Genomic DNA, 16,812 nt, shown 5'->3' with positions numbered 1-16,812 from the left:
TTTGCGTTTTTCCGTACAGATTTTCTTGTACGTCGTACACGTCTTAAAATGCATAATTAACGTCCTTTGTGGGGCAAAACCGTACAGGTTGACAGGTATGCTAACCGGGAAGAACGGGAGATTTCCCATCTAGGCGGAGTTTGGGCTGGCTGGATGAGAACAATAACGGTAACATGTATCTGTACTTCAGTACATTTCTAAACGGATACGTTTAAATGATTGTAGTACAGGGGTGTCATATTCCATTTAGCTCGGGGGCCACGTGGTGGAAAAACACTCTCACAGGGGCCAGAGTAGTAGATTAAAGAGAGAGTGAAAAACAGAAAGAAACAAGGAGAGGGAGACAAAGAGTGAGAGAAAGAAAGATCAAGAAAACGTAAAAAAAAAAAGACAGAAAAAGGGGGAGAAACAGAAGAGAAGAGGGACAAATATCAAAAAATGAATAGAAGTAGAATAAGATAAAAATGGAAGAAAAAAATAAAGAGTAAGAGAAAGAAACAAAATGCAGAGACCAAGTGAGAGAGAAAAAAGTGAAGAGCAAAAAGAGATACAGCTCCAGGTTATTTGTGAGTGGTGCCTGGCATTGGTGACATCAAGCTGACACTTATAACTGCAGCTCATTGATCTCTCATGCTTCCCATGGCGGGCTGGATTCAAACCCTTAGCCAACCTCATCCAGCTTGCGGGCCGTATTTTTACCCTCATATTGTAGTATGTAAATAAGCCCTAAAACAGCAAAGTCATGTCAACAACCGGGTTGTAAACAATTTAAACACTTGGATGAATTAAAATGAAAGGGAAAACAATCCACGTTCAGTATTGGTTACGTACCTGTTAGGTAAACTCGACACATAAGAGTTAAATTACAAACATCGAAAAATAAAATAAAAATAAGTACTAAGTCAGTCATTTTGTACACATTGAATGTTTTATTAAAAAAAGGTTATAACAGTATATTTTTACACCACTGAGGTTATAAGCCTATTCATGAAGAGCATTTGTCCATTTTTGTTTTGTTTCTACAGGCATGCCCACTTCACAATGTCCAAAAAAAGAAAAGAAACTTAAAAAGGGGAATAGAAGTGAGGCAAGTGAACACAACCGAGGACGCACATTTTGGGCCAATTAAAAAAGATTCCATGCTGTATGTGAGGCTGCCGAAATGTCCAAAACTTGTGACACAACGGGAAGGGGACGTGTGCGTGCGAGTGCACAATTAGAAACACGTGGACAGGTGCATGATGGGAAGTGGCCAAAACACTGTGCTGCAAGTACAAAGGCGGCTCCCTGAATGCACCCCAAGTGAAACGCTCAGGTTTCCAGGGACACTACAAACTCACTTAGTTTGTTCTAAATCTTACTCCCATTAGACAATATATGCGGGATTTCAGAGATCCAGCAAAAAACTGCACAAAAGAAGTGTCGAATTCCAATCTGGATTACTTTTAAAACAAAAGAACTATCTTCAAGGAGAAGGGATTAGAAATTATTCATTATATTATGGTATGGTGGTTAGGATCGAGAATGAAGAGGAAGGAGAAGAGAAAGACATTTTCTGGCATCTTCTAGAGCAGGGGTGTCATACTCATTTAGGCTCGGAGGCCACGTGGTAGAAAACTCTCATAGGGACCAGTAGATTCAAGAGAAAGAGCAAGGGAGATAGAAAGATAAAAAGAGAGATGAAAGGCAAGAGAAAAAGAGGGAATAAAACAAAGTTAGAGTGAGAATGCAAAATAAAAATGAAAAAACGAGAGATGTAGAAAGACAGAGGGAAAGAGACAAAGACAGAGAGAGGAAAAGAGAAAGACAAAAAGAGAGGAGAGGTGAACGCAGAAAAAAAGAGAAGGAATGAGAAAAAATGGAGAGACAGAGAGGCAAAGAAAGAAAGAAGGAATAGTGAGAGGGAAAGAGAAAAAAAATAAAGACAAACAAGGAGAGAAAAAAATAAGACAGATATAAAGAGGGAAAAGGAGAGAACAACAGGGGAGAAATAAAGAGACAAAAAGAGAGGATAAAAAGAGGGGTAGAGAAAGATAGAAAAAGAGAAAAGAAATCGAGAGACACGAAGAGAAAAGTGTAAGAAAATAAAAAGAAGAATTACACCCCTTGTTGCTTTGTGAGTGGGGACTGGCTTTGGCTGGCGCCACTAGACGTCTTTCAAATGGCAAGTCATTTTTCTCTTGTACTTCTCTCAGCGGATTAAAACCCTCGGCGGGCCCGATCGTGTCCGTCACCTACGTTCTAGAGACCCGTCAGAAGCTGCAAAGGAGCTTTTGGCTTCTCCTGACACCAAACACCAAACCTGGGGAAAGAAAGAAGCCGGGCTGCCTGCCGCTACACCCGACCTCTTGTAATGGACCGCAAAAGCAAAACATACCCGAGACAGAGGGGCAGCTTTCCACGTGCGTCTCGTTTCCGATGGGCAAGAAAAAAAAAAAAACACCTGTACAAATATCACACGACAGACGGCAACTCACTAAAACCCCCCCCCCAAAAAAGTCAAGAGTAAAGCCATATGAAAGCTATCTATCAAAGGACGCGCGACCCGGAACTAGCTATGTGTTAGCGTAAGTGTAGATTGTCCATAGAGGAAGAGGAGTACCAAATGTGCTTCTTTTTTCTCTTGACCACCTTCCTTTTTCGTTGTCGACGAGGCACAGAGGAGGCGAGGCGAGCCGGATCCGCGCTACTGCATTCTAAGAGGGGGGGGAACACATTGCGCGGTCCTCTCCGAGCACTTGGACAGCCATGTTTAGAAGTGTAAACATGCAAATGCGAGTGGGGACACACACACACACGCAAAACAGAGTGTGTCCTCTCCTCCTGCTTTGGAATAACACTGCGGACAAGAAAATTCGAGGAAATGAAAAAAAATTGTGAAGTTGCCGTTTTGGCGACGACAACGCCCCCCCCCCAAAAAAAATCGGCGTCCGAGAACGGGGGTCGCGTTGGTGTAGCGGCGTACCCTGTGCGTGATTGTGTGTCTCTTGTTCAAATACTGTCTTTTCCCCTTAGGAACACGCTCGTAAGAAAGGGGGGGTAACGTGTGGAAGAAATGCCAGGAGGGAGAAGAGGCGGGTAGATAGTCATAAAAATCCTTGTTATAATAATAATAATAAAAATAATGGTGTTTAAATATGAATATTATAAATCTGCTTTGTGGTGGGTTAGGAAAGGAAATAAAGTCTCTGTGGGGGCTGCGGGAAGCGGTCCGCCACTACAACTCCATGTCCTGGGCCTCGTCCTCGGAGAAGTCCGACATGGAGCTTTCTGATGAGGAGTCGCCCGCCCCTTCCTCTTGCTCCTTTAGCGCCTCCTCTGTTGCATATTTCTGGATGTACTCTGAAGCGCGCACAGACGAGACAAGTCACGAATGCGTCCCGCCTTCCGTTTTCCGTCGTTTTCTTTCCCGGCTCACCTTTGATTTTCTGCTTGTACTCTTCCGGCCGGTGCAGGTACATGGCGGCCGCGTCTCCGTTCAAGGGGTCGATGGGGTTGGGGTAGGCCAGCAGCTGAGGCAGGAATGACTCGAAGATGTTGGTCAGATCTGGCGAGCGCGAGAAACAAAATAAGATAGTCAGCATGCAGGAAGACGAACTGGACTTTCTATTCTAATATGTCGCAAAACAGCAGCGAGTAAGACTAACTCAAAGTAAAATAAACGACCGTATATTCCAGACATGGGTGAGACTTATACTCCAGTTGCGACTTACGTGTAAAATTCTAAACATATAATTATACCATTGAGTTTTCAATCTTTACTGCCAAAATATCATTTCACGCGTTATATCGACACTAAAGCGAAAGAGGGCGCTCTAGGCCTCTGACCTAGCTTGCGGCACCTTTTTGGTATTACTTCTCCCCTTGCTTCAAAAGATGAATGAAGATTGAATACACAGTAGAGGTAAGATCCTAGGCCGGGGCCCAAACCCGGCCCCAAATGTCAGGCCGGGTTCGAACTTAAAATGTCAATCATCGGGCTGGTCAGGCTTCTCCTTGGTCATATTTATTTATTAATTTATTATCTTTTTCCCTTTGTGGAGGATCTACACAGCATGAACTTACTTTTGCTCAAGTAATAATTTAGATAAGGAAAATGCTTACCAAACTATCAGTTTAACTCCAAATCACTAAATCCAAAGAAATTTTCCTTCCCGGTGTTGGGGTAAAAGACGCGTGCCTTCCTCCTTCCACCTCCCTATTTGCCCTGATGTAGGTTTTAGATCAGGGGATGATGTGATAATCGTCTGTCGTTTGCAATAATCTGTGGTCTGTGCTGCCCTTTGAGACTCTTTGTGATTAAGGGCTATACAAATAAACATGACTTGACTCCCTCACATCAGATGTCATTTCTTCTTTTTGCCAATAGCTTACAAGCTTTACAGACTTTGAATGAATGAATGAATAAAAAACTTTATTCGAACATCCAAATAAAAACAGAACAAAAACAATAACTCAATAACAAAATAACGTTACAATATGTTCGAAAAGGGGTAGTAAGAAGCAAATGCTTATATTACCTACCCCTTCATCTTCCCCACCAAATATACCAATGATATAACAACAAATGTAATGATATTAATAATAACAGTTTTCATATAAGAATAGCAACAATAACCCAATGTTAACTAGACGCATTATTCCCAATCTCCCGCACCACTCATACCCCACCCTCCTCATCTCTGTATTCCGCCAGGAATGTTCCTTTGTATCTAAACCTGAACAGGTGAATAGATGGACACAGTTTGATCTCGTCTTGCAAATCCGTTCCAAAGCTTGACTCCACACACAGACACGCACCTACTTTTCCTAGTGGTTCTCACCTTTGGGATTATGAATTCACTACAGCCCCTTAAATTATAATTTCCCTCTTTCCAAATGAATAATTTACGGATGTTTTCTGGCACTATGTTTTTGCTGACCTTAAATAGCAATTTCTGCTTTTTGGCCAAATCTTTCACTATTTGCAGTTTATAATCTGCAGAATTTAATTTTCTTTTCAGTGCCATTTTGTTCACTTTCACTTTTGTTCGCCGAACCGTTCATTTTAGCGCTGCACTTACAGTACAGATTGGCGCTGAAGCACGCACGGCCGGAGTAAAGCTTTGGGTTTCTTTCAAGCTCGGTTATCAAATCAAGTTAATCAGTCAGGTTTTGGCGGTTTCGGGTTTGTATACCAGCGACTCGGGTCGGGCTGTATTATTTAGGCCCAATCTTACCTCTAACACAGACTCCCACACTTACCATAAAGGGCTGTCCACGTCTGGTTGATGACATCTAAACACACTGTTCCTGACCTGGATGGAGGAGAAAGCAGCAAATTTTTTAGAACCATTTATTTTCAATCGCAGCAGGTATAATAGGCCAAAACTGTCCTAGAAATAACCAGTTCCACTCAAATGAAGGGAGGTTGCACCCTTTCTTCTTGCCGTTGTGCTCAGCATTAACCAATTATATTATGACTCAGCACATACCTGCCACTATTTTAAGCACCTTGAGTGGTCATTCAAGAAAAGCCAAACTGTAAAGTGTAATTTATTTTGTTTTAAAGCAGAAACTTGAATGTTTCTTCTGTGGTGCACCATTTTCCCATCAGATGATCAATCATTCAATATACCAAAGCCATAACCCCCTAGTGGGAGGTGGCTAGAGTCAAAAACACCCACATTGACGAAACATTCATTCCCTTCACTCTTCCCAACTTTACACTGAACATTAAGCCCACCGCACAACAAGGGGTGAGTTGTTGTGCCATGAAACCAGCAATCGGCCAAGAGGCCAGACAGCATATACAGGTTTACCCCCTCCACATCATATGCGTCCATATCAGTCATTCTTAACTATCCTTCACCACTCACATCTATTGCTAGCACACACGGCTGCATGCATTTAATTAACATACCTCACATCCAGAGCAACTTTCACCCCATATTGGGCCTTCCTCTCATTCCGTTTCCCACCACTTCTGCACTACATACTCTTTTAGTCAAATACCCTTCACCCATTCTTCCACTCTGTCCACACATGATATTAATAATTCATGTTTATGTTTGTTTTCTGCAACTGGGCATTAAAAAAATTGGAAATAGGTTTGAGCAGTTTAAAACATTGATGGAGGAAAAGATACATGGTGCTAAAACATAATGTCAACAAAAGCTCATAAGAGCAGCTGAGATTTATTTAGGGTAATTCACGTGGATCTAGATAGCATCAGATGTGTGCCGATTCCTATTTCAGCTTTATTTAAATATTTGTTGATTTGCTCTGGCATTATTACTTTATAAATGTTATCAAATCATTTAACATCACACAGTGAGATAAAGTGCACTGAAATATCCGCTTCTGCCTAGAGAGCGGGTTTGGACGTTTTGCTGAAATTTGTCTTAAAATATGTTGCTCTCTTTCGCTCTCTCAAATAAAATACTTCCTATGTACTTCCTAATCTCTGACGTCATATAAAGCACACCTGAAGCGTGTTCAGGAGAGTGAGTGATTGCTATCGCGAGCTATCGCTAGCTTCTGAACGGCCAGTGATTATTGAGCGCTCGCGTGCCCGAGTAATCACGGGAGAAAGACCGCTTACTTTGATTTCCAACATGGCGTCGACAGTGCAGAAGATGGAGGATCTCACCCTGACGAGTGCTGTTGGCGATGTAACATATCGTCTTACATTGCCTGGTAATGTTTGTGAACAATGCAAGACAGGTATGACCCTTCCACTGCGTTTAGGATAACCTTAACTGTGTCAATATGCGAACTGTCGCTCATATCAGCCAACTCGCTCAAAGCAAGCTGTAGAACGAAATCCATTGTACTGTCGTCGGCCATTTTGGATCAGTAAGGCAATCACAGTGAGCGATTACAAAACGTTCAGCAGTGCGCGGCAAGCGATTATCAAGAGACTACATGTCTGATCACTCTCCTGAACACGCCTCAGCACCCTAGTTAGCCAGTCACCCTAATGGTTTACAAGTTAACTAGTCGAAAATGTTTTGGGTGTTATAAGCTAAGTTCCGCTAGTTTTGTGGAAAATAGCCAAGCGTTGTGTCGCAGGTGGGTGCAGCAACGGTACAATAAATGGCCAGCAGCCAAAATACGGCGAATTGGCAAAAACAACACACACAGAACTAACATTGGCTAAACCAGTCGAACACGGCAGGCTAGACGGCTGCTATAGATGATGAACCGGGATCGATCGGCGGAAAAAAACGGGAGGCAGGCTGACTGAAAACATAAAGTAAGCAGCCAGGGTAACTGCGAGCCCTGGAAAAGCAAAAAACATGAACCCAGCCGCAATAAAAAACAATGACCACGAGAGGCTGGCCAGCTAGCCGACAGCTAATGGGGCTAACTTAGACCAGACAAAACTGGAGGCCTTCAGGAGCCCGCACGCTAAGGGGGAGTTGTCTAAACAATATTATGATAATGGAAAAGACAAGCGGCAGCACAAGAGGAAAAGTCACAATCATATACCTAATATGAGGCAAAGTCAAAAAGGAACGCACGCTGTACACAATGTAGGGTAAACTTACCCTTTGATGATCAACTTGGATAAAAAAGTCCCCTAGCAACGCAGTAAGTAAAGTTCCAATTCTCCCAATCTGAAATTAGCTCTATGCATTCGCTGATAACTAAAATCGCTGTCTGTTTCTCAACGGGACGCGCGGTTTGTTTTGCTTCTCGTAGTCATCTGCTGACGTCAGCTGTGAGTGATATGAGGTCAAACAGTCTACTTTGAAAATGAATTTCTCACCATGGCGCGTGGAATATTTTGGAACTTATTTGCATGATCGTGGGGAGGAACACTATTTTCTCTGCCTAATAGGAAGAAAAGAGGGTCTTTTATAATCCCATTTAAGGAGAGTTAAATTGAAACTAACAAAACAAAAACTATATACATTGTTTGCTGACAAAACATTGTGCTTCATACACATTACCTGGCACAGCATTTAGCCATGGCAAAAAACATTTGTGGGACAGCCAATTCTCATTAGATTGACACTTTTTCATTGTTCAAAGTAAGCGTCTCAGTCCAAAGTTGCTTTGTGTATTGTGGGTGGACCTAAGAAACTTGCTGCTCTGAAAGGCCTGACTGAAACTACACCACCGTTTTGAAAGTTCAGTTATTGTGGTCACGCCATATTGCAACCAAAGTAAATTGGTGAAATTATTAAAAGACAATTGATAAATCTTACTAAATCTTTTTAGTTCAAAAAATATAAATCTTGTTAATGTGCTCACATTATTAGGCTTTTCAAAAATTGGATTAAGACATCTCAACGCCAATTCAGGCCGTATGTTTCGAATAATGAATTCAATGCCTTTAAAGACTTTATTGCAGGTGGTACACTATTTGATAACCCAAAGTTCAAAAGACTAAGCTATACCTTGACTATGAATATCATTCTTTTTTTTTCAATCCTGTTTAAAGGGAAATTAAATTGGTGCTGTTTTACGGTACAAAACGTTATAGAATTTGTTTTTATTTTACGGAAATACCAAAAGCATTTAGGTACAATAGAAAAGTTGTTTCCCACCCGATCACTTTGAACATACATTCGCTTTTACAGATTGTTAGAAAGCAAAAATTGCTTAAATATTGGTAGTTATTAACGTTGGGTGTATTCTTGGACTTTTTTTTAAACATCTGGGTGCATTCAGGAATTTTAAGATTGGGCATACAAGATGAGGAAAAACATTGTCTTGCTCTTCTATTATGCCAAAATGACACTGTCCATATTGTGAATGATTTGGAACACACTACGTATTCCTTGGGGTCAATCTAAGCTAATTTTGATCCATTTTGTTCTAAATGCATTCAGGGTTAACCATGTTATTGTTTTTTTCTCTCTGCAAGTGCCTGGTACTGTGAAACAAGTGTTTCAATGGGGTTGGGACAAGGACCTGCGAGACCATGTAGCACGGCGTCCTTCAGAAGAGCCGGCCTGTCTACTGCTGGATTAATAAAGCCAGGAAAAACATCATGATCGGCAACGTTTTCGTTGAATGTGGTGCTTAGTGGCTCTTTCGATACTCACGCTTCATCGATGTTGGGATGAAAGATCTTGTTCATGAATCCTGGGGAATAAAAGATTGGCTGGAGATAAACGTTTTCAATATATAAAATAGTTACATAACGGGCAACACTACCTATTGATGGCGATTTGAAAGGATATTTGTCGGGCAGATCCACTCGCACCTTCCACACGCCGCCCTCGTACGGCGCTGAAAAAAAAAAACAATTGGGCGCGTCTTCTGTGAGAGAACTTTTATTAAACATGTAAAGATGCGGCTTTGACTATGAAATTTAAAAAAAGGTTAAATAATTGAGAAAACCCCTTTTTTCTTCCATTTTGCAGTGAATGTATAATTAGATTCAGGGACAAAAATGTATTAAGGATGCATTAGGTGGCAAAAGAAATACTCACTTCCTTGTGGTCCAAAAAACTTCACCACAAACTCATTGAGTCCACTGAGAATGGTGACTTCATGTTTGCTTTCAATACTGATAGGCTGTCAAGGACCATACTTCACAATCAACAGCTACCGTGCAGTGAATTAAGTATATGCCCCCTTCCTGGATTCTGTGTTTTTTTTCATATTTATCGCTCAAAGATATCAGAACATACAGTAAAATTTGAATGTCACTCAGAGAAAACCAAAGAAAAACAAAATGCAGTTTTGAAATGTTGATTATGTTTAGTAAGGAACCTTTCTGGCCCTATGTGAAAAAGTCCCATTGTTAAATCACAGAGTAACTGTGACTAACCACAGTTTTAGTTAGCTGAGGTAAATTCCACAGACCACACCTAGCATTGATGTCCACCACCTGTGTTGAATCAAGAATTAATTTAAAATGAATATGTTCAACAGAGTAAGTTATGATATCTCAAGAACACCATTGACATGCCATGACAAGAGAAATTCCAGAAGAAATTAGAAAAAGGTGATACACATCTTATCAGTCCGGAAAAGGTCACTAAGGCATTTCCAAGGCTGTAGGAACACAGAAGAACCTCAGAACCATCCCATGAACTCCAGGCCTCGCTGGCCTCAGTCAAGGTCAGTTTTTGTAACTCCACTCCAAGAAAGACATAGTCCAGAAATGGCATCCATGCAAGAGTTCCCCAGCGAAAACCACTGCGGTCAAAAAAGGACAGAGTCACCTCACATTCGACAAAAAGATATTGATTATCCTTTGAAAAACATTCTGTGGACCGAGTCAAAAACTGAACATTTTGTATTTGCTCAAAAATAAGCTAAAAAACAAAAAAAGCTAAATGAAGGTTTGTTAGTGGCCAAATCAAAGTCTGATTTAAATCCAATTGAGATGCTGGGTTGTGACCTTAAACGGGCAGTTTATGCCAGAAAAGCCTCCAATATGGCCAATTTGAAACAATTTTGTAAAGAAGAGTGGGCCAAGATTCCTCTTGTGGAAGACTCATAACCAATTTTAGTAAACGTTTGATTTCTGTTATTGCTACTAAAGGTGGCGCCAACTCTATTCGATTCAGGGGGCAATTCTTTTTTCATATCGGGCCAACAAAATGCATTTTGTATTTTCGTGGGTTATCTCTTTGTGACATTAAAATTGGTTTGATGATCTGAAACCTTTGTGAGTAATATGCACAAAACACAGAAATCAGGAAGGGGATAATACTTTTTTACAGCACTGTAAATTCCATCCTGATCATCCAATCCATAGTAGTTTATTCAGCGACTTGATAAAGGTATTTACCAGCCAGGGCACAATAACCCTATAGCAGCACACACAGTAGCAGCTGGCTAGTCCAACTTGGTTGAGTGTGTATCCCATTAGCATTAAGCGCAAACCCCCCTGCCCCTTCCTCCTCTCAAAGTGTCAGATCAAACTGAGGGGTTATTTTAAGCTTTGGTCAAAGCGAGCAGAATCCCTGGCCTGATCCACCTTGTCACTTGGCCTGGGTGGAGATGCCAGGCTGTGACTTTCGAAGCATGTCAAGAGATTATAACATGTTTAGCCGGTAACGCTCTGCTAGTTGTAAGATTAGTCATGTATGGATGATTTCACAAATTTGGGGGATGGAACGATAACGTGAGGGATAGCTGTGTGGCAGGTTATGCGGTTTCTCCTCTCAGTGGGACTTGCTCAACAGTTCTAACAGTCATCTGACCAAACATTATCGTAGGGATCATAGAACTTTCGCAGTGATAAGGTTTTTTTTTTGGTTAGCCTTATTTGTACTGTGCTGTAGAAGCATCCTTTACCAAAGTGTAAAAACCTTTGTCCAAACCTTGATGAGTACAAAAAAGATTCTACTAAAATGCTGACATCAGGCAGTGTTCTCGTTTGCCCGCGTCCCTGTGTCCTAGACGCATCATTTTTGCTGGGGACGCATAGTGTCAAATCAACTTTTTCGACACAAAATTGTCATTATTACCCGATGACTTTTATTTTTAACAAAGATTTACCCCACTCCAAACTTTTCGTCAGGCAGATCCGCCATTGTTGTTTTGGTCTCGCGGTTCGAGTTTTCGTCTGCACGCCGATCTCAGCAAAAGAGATCTCGTTTCTTCGAGATTACGTCATTGTTGTGGTGGTTGTCGTCGATTTAAGGTGAAAATCAACACAAAATTGGTCATTTATTCAGTGTCAGTAATAAGTCAAAACATAATGGTAAGTGATAACAAAGGCAATAATTCCGGCACGAAAAAAACGGCGGAGAAATTCTACGGAAGATCGCTAGGAAAACACGAGAGGCTAGGAAAACACGTATGTTGAAGCGAACGACTCGAGGAAAGAAAATAAACAAAATAATACTACTAAGCAAGATAAGGACTTTTCTGCCAAAATTGACTTAATTTTATTCCTAGTTACGCTATGAGGATGATGATAATGTAGTGGACCTTGAGAAGGCAATACGACTGTGGCGTGACAGCAAACCACGAAGAATATATGAACTGAAAAATAAGTGATAACTGCTTTGTATTACCAATTAACTGTGATGATTAAAACTGCATGAATATATAGACTAATATTTCAGCAATATTATTTTGTATAAATTACAATATTGTGAACTGAAAAATCTAAAGTGATAACTGCTTTGTATTACCAATTAACTGTGATGATTAAAACTGAATGAATATATAGATATATATTATATATTTCTCGCCGATTTACAATACAATTACAACACTAAATTTTAGGGACCCATAGATCTCTGTTGGTACCCATAGATTTTTGAGCATGCGAGTCCCCGGGACCCATCACTTTTCAGAGGTAAAATGAACACTGCATCAGGTGAGGTTTGTTTTGGATTAGCAGGATTGCTTTTGATGATAATAATAATAAAAATATAAGTCTGGTATTTTGTAAAATATTTTTGTTTTGTTTGGGGACAAAGTCCCCTCTAAGCTAGCACAGACCTCCTTAGAGCACAAGAAAATCTATCCAGCGCAAAAAAATCAGGGATTTAAAATTTCAAAATGTATTCCCTGGCAAATGTAGCCAGAATTACAGTGCCGGTGGGTAAAAACAACCAAAGTTCTCTCGGCGGTGTGTTTTAAGCGCAGTATTTTGAAGTCAATATCAACATGAGATTGAGTAAACGGAAGTAAAGAGGCATGTAAGGTGAAACTGGTGATAGGAGGGTGGGAGTATGGGGAATGGTCAGGCATGGGTAATAGTGGAGAGGAGATGGTCCCCCCTGTTAAACTGGTGCATGCATCGTGTACATAACTTACAGTAAGTTTTGTGCCTTTGCACAGTGTGTTAAACATATTCCTTTCCGATTGACCATGGGTATAAAACAACTCAACATTTATTACTATCTGTTTTGCTGCCAAACGTCACAGGAGTCTGACTGTTCACATTTCCAAGAAAAATATTCTCTTTTTCTTGGATTGTAGGTTGCTGAAATAGCTGGTGTTGCATTCAAATAATTTGCCAATATATCAAGTCAATCATTTTTACAACACTAATTCTACTAAAAAAGTGGACTTAAATAGTTACGTATTGTGCAACATACTAGATAAATCCACAAAATGTTAGTATTATGTAACAAAAGATACTTTTCTTAAAAATGGTAATCTCATTGTAAAGGTTGTCAAAAAAAAATAATCTTAGTGGGATGTGCAACTTTTCAAATAGTACATTAGCCAATTTATTAATATGTAAAAACAAACTGGATCTAATGTTTGACAATGATTTGTTTGCCACACGCAGAATTGATGTTGCTCAAAGTTGTTCCACGAGATGCAGACTTTATTTGAATGCTTAGACCCGTGGAAGCTTAGAGGTAATATTGGTTGGGCACTGTCATTGCATACTTGTAATAAATACATCGTGTGACAGACCTGGGCACTCTGGTACTTGAGGGGCGCATGTCTGGTCAGGTTTTTGAGGTTTCTCTACTCCAGTACAGGCGATTCCAAGCTCCTGTCAGCTTGGTTACGAGCCGATAATTTGGATCGCCTGAGTTGAAGAACAACAAACTCAAAAATCATGCGGGGCATGCTGCCCTCAAGGACCGGAGTGCCCAGGTCTGTCTTATGACTATGCATTGGTTTTGAATAAAGTATTTATTTCTTGGTATGTTCCAAGTTATATAGTTTTCCACTAACCCAGGTTTTGTTCAGATCAATACCGCCCCTTCATTTAATCCTTTTCAGACATGGCCTCTCTTTCTCTCTCTTGTATATAAACTATGGTAAGCCATGTTGTCACCTCCCTTGTCACAAGCACACACAGAGCTCATTCTGTATTTCACAGACCGAGAATAAATTCTGTTTTTTGTCTTGTTTCTGTAATTGTCATAAAATCTTTGAATAAACTTCTTTGAAACAGCTGTTGATTACTTGACTTAAGTCCTGCAGAATCCAGACGTTGATTTGAGACACGAGCATGAGTCAAAGCTCTTTGTCTTTATGACCTACAACCTTACCTTGGATTAGATAGGTAATCATAATCTGGATATCGTCATTATTTTACACTCACACCCCAATTAACCAGTTACAAGAAATAATACAAAAACAAAATAAAACAGTAATATACTACAAGTATTTATCCCTGCCCATAGCTTTACTTGTTCCGTCAGGGGCATAAATATGCTGCAAAAAGTGTTTATGCTTGCGGTGTAAATGTGTTATTTTCCATCCTTAAAAATAGCACATCCTGAGTCCTGACAAACATATTTCCAAGTATGGTAGTCAGGCATTGTGTCAAAAAGACATACAGTATTATATTTTTTGTAAACCACATCCAAAATATAGCATTTGTTTTTTTCAAGTAAGGAACACAATAGTTTACTGTAGTGTCAAATCATGTATAGCACATTTCGATCACACTAGTTTTGACATCAATGACTAAATGACATGGAATCTGAATGTAACAACCAGCTGACACAGAATGGAAGTCATAGTCATGCTTCTAATGCAGCAGATAAAAGTTTAGTGAGCAACAAAAGTCAAGGGGCGGCAGTGGCTCAGGAGGTAGAGCGATCGTTTTAGGATTAAGGGATCCCAGTTCGAATCCCGGCTTGTCCGTGTTACTTGTCGAAGTGTCCTTGGGTAAGACACTGAGCCCCCAATACCCCCAATAAGCAGGTTAGCGCCTTACATGGCTGCACAGATCACGGCCGCTATTGGGAAATGTGAAGCACGATGTAAAGCGCTTTGGGAAGTCATTGACTTGAAAAGCGCTATATAAATGCAGATCATTTCATTTCATTTCTTTTCAAGACAAGTCATTTTTATTTGTATAGCCCTAAAACACGAAGAGTCTCAAAGGGCTTCACAGATTATTACACTGTATTACACAGACATAGGGGGAAATCAGATCTGAAAGATAAGAGGGAGCAAGTCCATGTATGATTTTGTATAATACTAAGAGAACCTTGAAATCACATCTAAAGACCGCTTGCCTTTTTGTTCCCAGAGCAATTCAAGAACAAAGATCAACATTGCAGCTCATATGTCTCCAGCCAACCATTTCAAATGCTATTTAAGTGAAATGGAAAATGAAGCTATTAGACTGCAGTCCAAAAACAGGATAAGTAAAAATTTGAAAAATAAGGTCAGCCAACAAAGCTGCAGGCTGTGAAGATGCAAGAATGAAATTGTGACAGAGCAAGTGCAGGGAGCAATGCAGCTATGATCTATGTTCTCTGATCAGAAACAGCTAACAGAAAAATAAAAAAAGACAATGCAAAAAGTAGTGACAGACATCTTCTCTTGAAGCCCAAATTGCAGTATTTTATTATTTGGTCCAATGGATGAGAATCACACATTCCAAAATAAATCAGACTTTACACTGCAGTAAAAAAAGTCATTTTTAAAAGACACAAGAGTGGGCTAGAAGAAGCTGTTATTCTTCTGAATAATTACAAAGCTGTTTTTAAAGATCGTTTTCATCCAGTTATTAATTCTTAATAATAATAATGGGTTTCGTCCCGGCCGTGGATCACTGGACCAGCTCTACACCCTCTGCAGGGTCCTTGAGCGTGCCTATCGGGTCTACACGTGTTTTGTGTTCGGAGTATGGGGAACCGTACAGTCTTATCTTGTGCGGTCCCTGTATGCCCGGTGCCAGAGTCTGGGCCGCATTGCCAGCAGTGAGTTGGATTAGTTTCCAGTAGGAGTTTGACTCCGCCAGGGCTGCCCTTTGTCACCGATTCTGTTCATAACTTTTATAGACGGAATTTCTAGGCACAGCCTTGCCGAGGAAGGCCTCACTCATCATTGCATCACTGCTTTTTGCAGATGATGTGGTTCTGTTGGCTTCCTCAGGCCGTGATCTTCATCTCTCACTGGAGCGATTCACAGCCGAGTATAAAGCGGTCGGGATGAGAATCAGCACCTCTAAGTCCGGGACCATGGTACTCAGCCCGAAAAGGGTGCCATGCTCCCTCTGGGTTGGTGATGAGCTCCTACTCCAAGTGGAGGAGTTCAAGTATCTTGGAATCTTGTTCACGAGTGAGGGTAGGTGGGAACAAGAGATCGACAGACGGGTCGGTGCAGCATCTGCCGTCATGCGGACCCTGTACCGGTCTGTCGTGGTGAAGAGGGAGCTGAGCCTAAAGGCAAAGCTCTCGATCTACCGGTCGATCCACGTTCCTACCCTCACCTATGGTCATGAACTGTTGTTTATGACCGAAAGAACACGATCCCGGATACAAGTGGCTGGAATGAGTTTCCCACGCAGGGTGGCTGGGCTCTCTCTTAGGGATAAGGTGAGAAGCTCAGTCATTCGGGAAAGACTATGTAGAGCCACTGCTTCTCCGCATTGAAAGGAGTCAGTTGAGGTGACTCGGGGTTCTGATAAGGATACCTCCTAGATGCCTCCCTCGGGTGGTGTTCCGGACATGTCCCACCGACAGGAGGCCCCGGAGACGACACAGGACACGCTGGAGAGACTATGTCTCTAGGCTGGCCTGGGAACGCCTCGAGATCCCGTCGGATGAGCTGGAGGAAGTGGCTGGGAATAGGGGCGTCTGGGATTCCCTGTTAAGGCCGCTGCCCCCTCAATCCACCCCAGATAAGCGGAAAATAATAGATGGGTGGGTGGAATAATAATTGTGATGTGGGAGATTTGCATTTGGCCTAAAAATTTGGAACTATTTTTTAGGCTCACAGATTCAGACATAAGCCATGGTAGTCAGTGGCAGACCGATGTCAGTGTCTATCATCCTATCCAACCCTGAACAAACATTTTCTCAACCATACACTAACTGCAGTTGCCCTTTCTGGATCTTTCAAGAAATATTTGTTGGGTGTAAATTAAGTCGATTAAAACACTAATACATGAAATTGTGCTGAGAGAAAAACTTGGGCCTG

At 41.1% G+C, this 16,812-nt stretch overlaps 1 protein-coding gene across 1 annotated transcript in view; it reads right to left on the bottom strand.

Annotated features, from left to right (window-relative positions):
* Positions 1-906: 906 nt before the first annotated feature.
* Positions 907-16,812, bottom strand: part of ube2h (ubiquitin-conjugating enzyme E2H (UBC8 homolog, yeast)) — a 28,806-nt gene continuing 12,900 nt past the window's right edge. The window contains exons 2-7 of the mRNA XM_088346724.1: positions 9,429-9,505; positions 9,151-9,225; positions 9,039-9,078; positions 5,245-5,297; positions 3,419-3,547; positions 907-3,342 (exon numbers count right to left, since the gene is read on the bottom strand). Of these exons, the coding sequence (XP_088202850.1) occupies positions 3,218-3,342; positions 3,419-3,547; positions 5,245-5,297; positions 9,039-9,078; positions 9,151-9,225; positions 9,429-9,505 (499 nt within the window). The 3' untranslated portion in view covers positions 907-3,217. The remainder of the gene's footprint in view (positions 3,343-3,418; positions 3,548-5,244; positions 5,298-9,038; positions 9,079-9,150; positions 9,226-9,428; positions 9,506-16,812) is intronic.

Source organism: Urocampus carinirostris, chromosome 11, assembly GCF_059441175.1.
Source record: "Urocampus carinirostris isolate Australia breed hairy pipefish chromosome 11, RoL_Ucar_1.0, whole genome shotgun sequence".
Classification (NCBI taxonomy): domain Eukaryota; kingdom Metazoa; phylum Chordata; class Actinopteri; order Syngnathiformes; family Syngnathidae; genus Urocampus; species Urocampus carinirostris.
Note: the sequence above shows the minus strand (reverse complement) of the source record. Positions and strands in the feature narration are given on the sequence as shown.